Raw genomic sequence first — 11,902 nt, 5'->3', positions numbered from 1 at the left:
CATCGCGGGGCCTCCACCGCCGCCAGGTACTCGGATCGTGGGGCGCCTCTGGGTGCGCCTCGCCTGGCCCTCCTGATGTCCCCGCCCGACTGCTGACACCCACTACCCGGGTCCCCCAACCCCGCTTCGGCGTGGTACTTGCTGCTGCGGAGATTCGAGCCCAGGCCGAGCGGCTGCCTTTGCACCGCGGGTGTAAGCGAGCGCGGGGGGCCCGGACGGGCGCCCGGGGTGGAGTGGGGTGGGGAGGCAGAACCGGGGTAAAGGGGTTCCCGCGTCCCCTCCCCCGACCACTGCCAGCCTGCCACCCCCTTTCTCCTTCCCGGATTGGGGTATCCCACTAGTGGGACCTCTGGGGCTGTGCGGGCTTTGGCCCCCCGCAATTTGGGGACGGGGCTGGTGTGTGTATGTGGGGGGGGGGGTAGGTGAGATTGTTGGAAGAGTTTATCACTGGGTGCCTGGGAAGGGGTCTGCGTCTAGCCCTAGCGGGCTTGATCTAGGGGTCGGGTTTCCTCCTCCCACCCCTTGATTCAATCCACCCCCCCCAGCCCAAATTCCTACCAGTTCTTTGCGCCAAAATTAACTGACCTGGGAGACCCCTGCACTTTCTGACAGATCTGCCCAGCTCCCTCCTGACTTTTAATTATTTTGCCCTATGGCGTTTCATTTAAAAAGAAGGTTGGATGGGGGGGAGGGTGGAGATACTGTTTTTATTCGGCTTCTTCCCAGATTTTCTGAAATTGAGTTATTTTAAATGTCGGTATTTGTTTCTGTGAGTTTTAAAGTGGACTGGAAAGTTGGGACATTCCTGGAAATTCCTAGGCCCATGGTTAGGGAAGGAGAAAGCTCGTGCTCATGAACATATGCTGTGATACAAGGAAATACCTAAGTATGAAATCGTTTTCTTAGTAGCCATACATTACAATATAAAACTTTTCTAATATGATTGCGCTTTACAGATGGAGGTAAATTGTTTAACACTAAAAGACCTGATCAACCCCAGGCCGACTAGACACGATTTTGCCACTGAAGATGGGGAACATGCACAAAAGGTAAGCACAGAAATTCCTTCATAGCTAACATGTCAAACGTGGTGATCTGTGTGTGGTCAGTGTTTCCGGCATGCAGCTTGTATTTGTCTTCAAAGCATCTTAACCTTAATGAAAATGATAGGAAAATGTTTTCTATTTTTCAAAAAAATGGAGCCATTATTGTTTCAATTCTACTCCCAGGCATGTAGTGGAAAGATCAGGTTAGATGTACTATTAGAACCAACTTTATAAAAACAAACATGCTGGACACAACCAGAAATTTGTATTAAATAGACCTGTTAAAGGTAGTATAGCTAATGCTTTGTAGGACTGTGAGCCTCAGTTTCTTGGGAAAATAGACCTGCAGTAATTAAATGCTGCATTATTAAAATGCCAGAAAGGGGTATCCTCATGTCAACCAACCAATCAGAAACAAACTGTCCTGTTCACTCAAGATTGTGTCTTTAACCTAACATATAGGGAGACAGTGCCTGGTTCCCACTATCCTCCCCTCTGAATATTTTACAGTGCCATTTCTGGTTTTTTCCTGAGCCATTCTCCTTTTGCATTGCTTGGGATTTGCAAGGCTGGTATCTTCAAGAAACATTACAAAGTAAACCTGTCATGGCAATATCTAAACTATCATGTTGCTCTCATTAGCACAGCTGGTGTACAAATCAGCAGATGCCCTATCAACAAGGTGTAACAGCTCATTAGCAGTGAACACCTGAGCATTTTCTAGGCAGTGGTAAATAGGTAAAACAAGGTTAGTTTCAGAAACTTTGGATATCAATCCGTGAATAGCAACTTCCTTGGTCATTGAATCTTTCCAGGCTTCTGATCTTTAAGGCTTAGCATCAACAGTGAATTTGCCTGGTTGTACCTGTCATTTAGGCCTTTAAAGGACACCTGGCAGGGGCTGGAGAGTTTGGCCCAGTGGTAAAGTGCTTGCTTAGCATGCCCAAAGACTCAGGTTCCATTCCTTGGTACCACATACATAGAAAAAGGCAGAAGTGGTATTGGGGCTTAGCCTTGAGAAAGTCCAAGTACAGTGCTCAGGCCTTTAGCTCAAGCCTATCTTGACAGTTACTATTTTTGGATAGGTGTAAAACTACATACCTTACCAGTACTTAACATTTATTTATTTATTTATTTAAGAATTTATTAAAATTGATTTTTACATCATATTTCAAATGACATGTTTAACAAACAAGTGTTCAAGAAGGGAATCTATATACAATCACTGGCACTTAGTTTTTAGAACATAATCAAAGTTAGGCTAAGGGTTTGTATATCATAGATTTTTTTTTTTTTTTTGCTAATTTAGTAGATTAGCAAATCTTTAAGAATAAGTCTATATTTCTGTCCTGGGTTAGTGACAGTTCCAAGTTACCTTCAGCAAAGGCCTCCTGTCCTACCCAAGCTTGCCTCAGTGAGTATTGTGTCCCGTCCAGGTTTTACATTTTCATGGTGTGCAAAAATGTTCGGAAGTTATTGGAAAAGTGGTTAGAATATTTGAGTAGCTTACATGAGCAGAGAGCCTTTCACCCTGGAGAGAGACAAGAGAGGGAAACAGTTCCTCTGCTGAAATACTAAGAGGGGCTTTGGTCTCTTTATTATAAAATTAAACAGATTTTTAGGGGTGGTAAGAGTTTGAATCCTGGGTTTGATTTACTGCCTTGCTGTTTCTTTTCTACTTGACCTCAAACAAATACATTTATAAGATCACTCAACAAATGTATATGTTTGAAATGTAGGTGATTCGGACATTTTTCCTCCTATAAATTGGAGCTAATACATTAGCACTTCTTCCATTGGATTTTTATAAACCATCAGCAGCACATACTTCTTCTCACTAAACTAGATTAGATTATCAACCCCAAGATGAGATGTAGGCCTTTCCCCTCAGTTATCTGAGATACTTTCAAGGATCCAGATGTAAAACTAGCCAACTGTACTATAATTTGATAATTGCTGTCACAGGAGAGGCAACAAAGTGCCTGGATAGAGTATACGTATTGAAATTCAGTATACAAGAAGAATGAGCAAGGTAAACATTTCAGGTGGAATAAATGTCATTCAAAAAAATGTTTTTTAAAAAAAAATCTAGAATGTCCAGAAGCCAATGACTTCTAAAAGAACCTAGAAATCTCTGGAGGTACCTGGAATGATCACTTATCATTTAGAGGAATTATTTTTTGGCTTTCAGAAGTACTATTCATGCAGGCATCTTCTCATTACTCATGGAGAAACATTTCTTGAAAATTGTGAGTTTTTAGCTTTATTATTCAAACGTACTACTCCCAGTATAGAGTTATAAAAAAGTTGTCTCATACATTAGGGATGTAAGATTTCTTAGTGTATTTCGAGATGACAAAAGTAGAAAATGGATAGTTGGGGAGAGAGAAGTAAATGCAAAGGTTGAGCTGTTGGGCAGGCTCTGTGAAGTTGCTAATAAGGCCTTGACATGAAATGAGGACAGGAACTAGAGAGCAAGTAAGTGTGAATCAAAAATGGTGCTCTGGGGGCCGGGAGTTTGGCCTAGTGGTAGAGTGCTTGCCTAGCATTCACGAAGACCCGGGTTCGATTCCTTGGTACCCCACGTACATAGCAAAAAGCTGGAAGTGGTGCTGAGATTCAAGTGGTAGAGTGCTAGCCTTGAGAAAGTCCAAGGACAGTGCTCAGGCCCTGAGCCCAAGCCCAGGACTGGCAAAAAAAAAAAAAAAAAAAAAAAATGATGCTCTGGGTTTCAGGCCTTTGGGAAATCAGGATTATAAGTTTGAAGCCCTCCTGGCATATACAACAAGTCTTTTTTGGGGGGGTTGTGGGGCTTGGTCTCTGGGCCTGGGCACTGCCCCTGAGCCACAGCGCCACTACTGGTTTTCTGATGGTTAATTAGAGATAAGAGTCTCACGGACATTAGTGCCCAGGCTGGCTTTGAACCAAGATCTTCAGATCTCAGCCTCCTGAGTAGCTAGGATTACAGGTGTGAGCCACTGTGCCCAGCCCTTCTTTTTTTTTTTTTTTTTTTTGGCCAGTCCTGGGGACTGAACTCAGGGCCTGGGCACTGTCCTTGGGCTTTCCTCAAGTTCAGTGCTCTACCACTTGAGCCGAAGCACCAGTTCTGGCTTTTCTATATATATGGTACCAAGAAATCGAACCCAGGTCTTTGGGCATGCTGGGCAAACACTCTACCACTAGGCCAAACTCCCGGCCCCGTTTTTTTTTTAAATAAAGTTTAAGAGAAGTAAAAGACAAAACCTGTAGAAAGAGCATGGAATATTGGGAGTCTTTGGGAAACAATGCACTTTTAGCAGGCATGAGTCTTCTTTAAAGGCCATTCATATCTTTTGGGAGTGATTGAGAGAGAAGGTGAATTCAGTTGACGATATAAATAAATGTGAATTTAGATTTTGGAATTCATGGAAGGTCCTAGCCTTAGAACTCAGTTTGGGAATTGACTTTAAATCCACAACTATGAGGTTAAGTAAACCATTCCAGTGACTGAAAAGAACTTGAAGACTGAGTATAGACTCATGCAGTTTATAAGAATCCAGGTATAGAATCACTTCAGGAACCTGAGAAGCACAGAAATATGAGGAAAAATAGGAGAGAAAGAGTGGTAACCTAAGGGTAAACCTGAGAGTTTTACGGAACAAAGATCTTCCAACAGTATTAACTGCAGTGAGGTCAAGTTGTGTTTGGTACCAATTTGATTTGGTAATAACTAAGGGATGACCTAAGTGAAAACCATAGGTCAAAACAGAGAGCAAAGGAGAAAGGTTGAAGGAACCCTCACTTCTAGAAAGTGTGCTCTAACAGGAAGGAGATTTGTTTTTCAGTAGCCAGGAGACACTGTTTAGCATGTAGGCTTTATTATGAACCTTTAACCACAGTAAGACTTCAATAGGCAAAGCTCCACAAATGGTGAGAAAAATATCATGAAGTATAAGGCAGGTTCAAAGGAAATTAAGTGGATTATTGGGGCAAAAGTGAGTTTCATATGAGAGAACTAGAAAAGAGGTTGTTCAGGTATTTTGCGGAGAATCCTGACAAGGCTAATGGCTAGATATATTATTTGAAGCTATAGTTCATCAAAGATGGAGGCATGGCTTAAGTGGTAAAGCCTTTGTCTACCAAGTACAAGGCCCTGAGTTCAAACCCCAATACCACACATAAAAGTAGTAGCTGTCTCAGGAGGGAACCCTGTGCTAGAACCAAGGTCTTTAGCTCCCAAACCTTTTCTATAGAAATGTATAGCCGCTTACCTATAGCCATAGCACAGATATTATATTATGAATAAAAATGAGCATTTGCATAGCACTTCACAGATTTCAGAGTTTTTCCCTGCATTATTTGACCTGATTCTCACAGCAACTCTGTGGCCAGCGAACCTTGGTTCGTTACCTTGTGTAGGTGTGAGAACTGGAGAACCACTCCTGTCGCTTCATTTCTCTAGGCATTCTAATCCAGGAAGTGATTTCTAGGTTGTGGCAGGTTAGACATGCTCTTTGGCCTGGAGAAAGGAAGAAAGAGGAAGGGATCAGAAGTGGACAGAGGGAGAAGTGCAGCAGCAATTCCATCATAATGCAAGTCTTGAGGTTATACTACGCTACAGGGGATTATGAAATGACCTCTGAGAGTAGGTTTGAGCTTGGGCCAAGAGGCCAGACCTTTCCATGCTGATGTTACTCTTACCAGACATCAGGTTCAGTCCAGACCTCCCAGGAAGTGGGTGTGGTCCTGCTCTCTTGGCCCCGGTAATCCAGCTAAGGAAGAATTTCTGGCAAGACTTCCCACAGCTAGCTGGGGAAATGAGTCATTCATCCCTGAAGAGATCTGAATGCACCCTATTATGTCCTCCATACAGCTATACATCCTGCCCAGTTAGGGAAGGGTGACAGGACAGAAGTCCAAACCATGTGACTAGATTAGCAGTTGACTTTCTGAATGCTCAGAACAAAATTTGCTTGGCATTTTAAATTTTTGAATGAAGGTGTAACACAATCCTTCCCACATGCCTAACTCCTCTCCCAACTTTAATTATTTAAACTCTAGTAAAAAATATACCAAAGTAAGTAAAGGTACCATCTATTCGAATTGACTCCTTGCTAGGCAGAAAGTAAGGACTTATTACTTCTGTGAGGACTAGTACCCTGGAAGCCATCCAGAAAGAGAGTAGATCTCTATCCATTCAGCAAGCCTGGGCTACCCCCCCTATACCTTTAGAGTAACTTTCGGCAAGGCACAGTGTTCTTTGAGCATATGTAATGGGTAAGGCACTGTGCCAAGAACTCTGAGCTGTGTGATCTCACTGAGGTAAAGACATATAAGACACACAGTCATAACTTCAACAGCAATATGATGTGCTGTATTACAATAGCTCTGAGTGCCGGAATAAATGGTGAGGAAGAAGGGGGAAGAGGGAGAAAGACAAGAGTTAAATTGGTGTTTGGGAACTATTCTCATAGTCCTCCAGTTTGGTATGTCTGTGCACTTCATTTTCAGTTGAAAGAAAGGATTGATGATGAGGTGAAGAGGTTTGCCCACCTTCCCACTGATTATAAGCCCCAGAGGTTACCAAGCTGGCCTTGGGTCCAGCACACATAACACCTTCCCCATAGCAGCATCCCCCAGAAATGCTAGCGTGGGTCCGTGGCTCCCTGGGTATTCTTTTAGAACTTTGGGAAAGATAACTTTCAGTTGCACTTAGAACCAGCTCAACTCTAGATTCAGAAGTTCAGAAACTGCTTTCAATTGTTTTTTTACATTCCTATGAGATTTACACAGGAGGTTGGATGTGACCTCAGGCAATTTCTTCATCTATAAAATAGGAAAACAACAGTACCTATGACGCAGGGCTGGGTCAGGAGTTATGTATGTGAAATACATAAGGCAGAGAATATAGCAATACACCCTTAGCATTTCCCCTGACAGTTCACTTGTTGAATACTTTATCCAAGTGCTACATCAGCAGAAGGAACTTGTCTGAAGAATCAAACAGATGCAAACCTTTAGGCCAGAGGCTTAATGTTGGTAGGCTTTGAGAAACTGTAGCCCCTTCTGACATATTAGATAATAAGGACAGAACTGTCACCATGAATAGGAGGGGGGGTAGCTTCCGATGACCCAAAGAACAAAGGTTGGCCTTGGAACACAAACTCCAACTTCTGTTACCACTTGAAAATGTTGCTCATTTTTAGGAAAGCACATTTAAAGTCTTTATCAGACAAAAATCCAAGTACCTGCAGTAATAATAGTTATAAATAAGAAAGGAATGACTCATCCCCCCCATTGGAATTATGTAAGTCACAGTTGATGGGGAAGAGAATTCTATCACATGAAAGAAGAATGCTTCTGGCTTTACGTGCTAACAATCTTCAGAGGAAGAAGTTGGTTTACAAGTACTTGGTAACTCTCAATGTGAGTTTTATGTGCAGTTCTTTTCATAATGGATGTATCTTTAATCTTGTAATTATCTAAAACAATGTGTGTAAAGTGTGTTTATACATGGGGGCATCTATATATCTCTATCTATCTATCTATCTATCTATCTATCTATCTATCTATCTATCTATATGGAGGAAGTGGTGCTATGACTTGCCTGGAGGGAAAAAGCACTTAGGGTTTGAGTTCAAGTCCCACAGCCAGCCAAAAAAAATGTATATGTGTGTGTGTGTGCACACATAAAAAGGAGTCACAGATGATAATTTCTTTTTTTACTGGAGCCCCATTCACTCCCCTTGAATTCATTCATCTGCTTTACGTCCATCCCCTCCTGATACTCTGCAGCCTTGAGCATGTATTTCCAAGTCTTAGTGAATGGTGCGTCTTCACTGTAGTATCATCTGCCCTTCCTTGCCCTTGCTTAAAGATCTCTTTTTTTTTTTAATGTAGGAAAACATATTTGTTGATCGATCAAGGATGGCTCCCAAGACCCCAATAAAAAATGAACCAATTGATCTATCAAAGCAAAAACTCTTCACCCCAGAAAGAAATCCCATTACTCCGGTTAAGCCTGTAGACCGGCAGCAGGGAGAGCCATGGACGCCCACTGCCAACCTGAAGATGCTCATCAGTGCCGCCAGCCCAGACATCAGGGACCGGGAGAAGAAAAAGGAACTGTTCAGGCCCATTGAAAACAAGGACGATGCATTTGCAGACTCGTTACAGGTAACAGGCTGTGCTCCCTAAAGCTTTTTTTTTTTTCCTAAGTAAAACTTACAAAGTTTTACTTGATTTTTAAAAAGTCACAGAATTGTGCCATTCGGTGCCTCATGAGATGAAAGCAATTTTCAGTGGATCTTTTTCTTAACAGCTGAATTTCTGCTTGTGCTCTTATTCTTCATGATGAACACTGTCTACTTTGCATGATACTCCCTTGACCAGACATGTTTAAAAACAATTTTTAATAATTTTGATTTAATGAAAGTTTTTTTTAATGTTGCTGTTTTAACTTTGTCCAGATTTTATAGGTTATATAAGTGGAAATACTTTTTTTTTTTGCTTGGGAAATTCCATTATTCATAAACATGCTCAGTTTAACTGGCTGTTTGGGAGCATTTTTCAAGTTAAGCTATCTTTAAGTTGGATGTCCTGTGAGGAACCCGAGTAATCTAAATATGTTGCATATTTACACCTGAAAAAAACCAGATCCTGGAATTGGTGTCTGATGCCTATAATCTAGCTATTTAGATGGCAGAGATCAGAGGATTACAATCTGCCTTTAGCCCCAGCAGAAAGGTCCATGAGATTCTTATCTCCAGAAAGCTGGAAGGAGAACTATGACTCAAGTGATAGAGCTCTAGCCTTGTGCAAAAAATATGAAGGAACAGCACTTAAGTGCCAGGATTACCATAAAAAATAAACAACTAAGGAACCTTATTCAAACCATAGGACTGCCACAAAAAGAAAGAAAGAGAGAGAGAGAGAGAAAGGCAGGCAGGCAGGCAGGCAAAGCTTCAGTCAGTCACTTTCATTTTCTCATCACATTTTTTTCTAGGCTTCCTTTCAAAAGTTACTTATAGCTGGATGCTAGTGACTCAGACCTGTAATCCTAGCTACTTATAGGAGGCTGAGATCAGAGGATCATGATTCAAAGCCAGCCTAGACAGGAATATCCATGAGACAGATTAAACATCCCTAAAATCTGGAATGTAGCTCAAGTGGTTGAGTGCTAGCCTTGAGCAAAAAAGTTCAGGGATAGTGCCCGGGCCCTGAATTCAAGACCAGTACACATAAAAGAATTACTTCCATATTTTACTATTCTTTGCTATTTATACTCCTTTTGGTGGATCTGTTAAAGGATAAAATTTACTAAAATGAAAAAAATAGGAAGGGGAGAAGAGAAAAAAGATGTCCTAAATTAGTACTTGACATTGATAGACCAAAATGACTTTAATCTCCTACACATGTCATTGCAGTGCTTCATGGAACAGATTCTTTTATTTAAGTAGATGCAAACCATAGCGTTTTGAGAGTAATTCAACGTGCTTTAACCCCAGAAAATGTTCATAATTCTTCTGAGCTGTCTTTAGCTTTCTTTTTATGCTGTATTTGATGTGAAAAACGTAAGGACTTTGATTCACAGATGATAAGGGTCACAGGACGTGCCCTGGTTTTGTTGGGGTTGGAAGAATTAAATAAAATCTTGTGTTTTTTCCTGTCAAAGTCAGAAATTCGATTTTCTTGTGTTTGAACATTTTCTGATAATATACAGCCAAGTGAAAACCACTCAAAAGGATTTGTCAATCATCTCTTTGACACAGTAACATAGCTTACTTTCATAAAAGTAAGCTATAAAAAAGTAAGTAGTTGTGTAACATGACCCTAGAACAAATTTCTAGAAATGTTGTGTTTTCATTCGGTTTGTGGGTTGGTTTTTGTTTTGAGGCATTGGGATTTGAATTCAGGGTCTTTCCCTTGCTCTACCACTTGAGCCAGGCCCCACCCATTTTTGGGTTTAGTAGTTTTTCAAATAGGATCTTGTAGTTTTGTCCAGAGGGCTCTGAACCATGATTCTCCTTCTATCCCTGCCATGTAGCTGGTGTTACTAGTATGAACTATCACGAGCAGCTAGCTTGTTAGTTGAGATGGCGGTGTCACTAATTTTTAACTCTGGTTTGCCTTAAACCATGATCCTAATACAGCCAATGCTAGGTCATTGTATGTGTTTACGAAGTAATGCCAATTTGCTTTCCAAAGTACTGTTTGTTTCCACCAGCAACAGATAAGCATTTGTTGACCCACATCCTCTCTGACACCTGAAATTGTCAAACATTAATTTCTCTCAAGCAAGTGGTCAAACAGTTTTTATCTTTCTGTGGTAGTCATTTGTTCATTCTCGATGACTGAAGAGGCTAAGTGTCTTTCTGCACTACTCCTGGATGGTTTCTTCCTCTTTTCTGCAGTACCTCTTTGTGTTGTTTCCTAATTTTTATGAGCTTGTTTTGCTTTTTCATATGAATTTATAGTTGTTGATGGTGTGGTTATTTGGGGTATTAAACCATTATCAAGTCAGTATATGCAATTATCAATTCAGTTATGGCTAGATCAACATTGTGCATTTCTTTTTTTTTTTTTTTTTTTGCCGGTCCTGGGGCTTGTACTCAGGGCCTGAGCACTGTCCCTGGGCCTTCTCAAGGCATTTGTTTAAAGCAATTGTTCCTTATCCAAAGGCCAGGAGAATATGGTCCCATATTTTCATTTACAATTTGTTTTTGTGATTAATAAACTTAATCTACATAGAATTGCTTTTTTATATATGACATGGAGTCAGTCATAGAACTTAATGTTTGTATATGTATAATCTGTTATCCCTGCACTATGAATTTGGAGTTCCTTCTACTACCTATGGAGTTCTAATACTACAGACATCAAATGTCAAAATTCCATTTACTGTGTGTGTTTATTTCTGGACACTTCTATTCTGCTGGTCAATGTGTCTGTTTCTCTGCGAATGCTATCGTATGGTAAGTCTCACTATCAAAAAAGGCAGGGCCGACATATTTTTCTTCAAGTATATAACATGGGTATTCTTAGCTTTTTGTTCTTCCAATTGTACTTTAGGTTGGGTTTTAATTCTGAAGTCTGTTAAGAAAATCACATTGCTTTTTTCCTTGAATCTGTATTGAAAAGCCTTTTTATGGTCTTGGTGCCTAAATGAAGCTACTTTTCAAACATGGGTTGATGAAACAAAGATGCCAATATACTTACAATAACAAAGAGACAAAAGAATATAGTGTGTGAAGCACAGGTGACTTATGTCCATAATCTTAGTTGCTCAGGAGACTGAGATCTGAGGACCATGATATCAAACTCAACCTCTAATTATCTCCAGTAAACCAGCTGGAAGTAGAGCTCTGACTCAAGTGGTAGAGCTCAAGCCTTGAGCCAAAAAGCTCAGGGACAGCACGCAGGCCCTGAGATCAAGCCCTAGAACTGCCTCCCCCCAATAAAAAGATTATAGCCTAATGGCCCTTGTTTAATTTCATGAGCCTTTAGTACAATCTGTTATAAAATGTACAGGTTAAACAATGTAGTGCAGGTCAGTGCATCTCAGACTTTCATGTCAAAATCAATCACATAGAATCTTACGGAAGGGAGGAAAAGAACCTTTCTACAAAACCTTTCTATCCATAAAGATAGTATAATTCTCTGTTTTAAATGTTCTCTAGTATCAGTTTTAGTTGTCTGGGCAAATAGATTTACTACATTTATTCCTAAATACCTCCTTATTCTTGATACTGTAAACGATGTCTTTCAGTTTATTTTCTATTGCTGTTGTATAGGAATGCAGTTTTAAAATATATATGTATATATATACACACACTGAAGTATTTTGCTAAAGCATCTTATGGCCAGTACTTTGAGAT

The 11,902-nt window shown here is 40.6% G+C and overlaps 1 protein-coding gene across 1 annotated transcript in view; it reads left to right on the top strand.

Annotated features, from left to right (window-relative positions):
* E2f7 (E2F transcription factor 7) overlaps nucleotides 1-11,902 on the top strand; it is a 37,696-nt gene continuing 25,794 nt past the window's right edge. The window contains exons 1-3 of the mRNA XM_090328293.1: nucleotides 1-192; nucleotides 957-1,049; nucleotides 7,926-8,201. Of these exons, the coding sequence (XP_090184419.1) occupies nucleotides 957-1,049; nucleotides 7,926-8,201 (369 nt within the window). The 5' untranslated portion in view covers nucleotides 1-192. The remainder of the gene's footprint in view (nucleotides 193-956; nucleotides 1,050-7,925; nucleotides 8,202-11,902) is intronic.

This window comes from Megascapheus bottae, chromosome 2, assembly GCF_031878675.1.
Source record: "Megascapheus bottae isolate mThoBot1 chromosome 2, mThoBot2.hap1, whole genome shotgun sequence".
In the NCBI taxonomy this organism is placed as follows: Eukaryota; Metazoa; Chordata; class Mammalia; order Rodentia; family Geomyidae; genus Megascapheus; species Megascapheus bottae.
The sequence above is the reverse complement of the archived record's forward strand: the minus strand, read 5'-3'. Positions and strand labels throughout refer to the sequence as shown.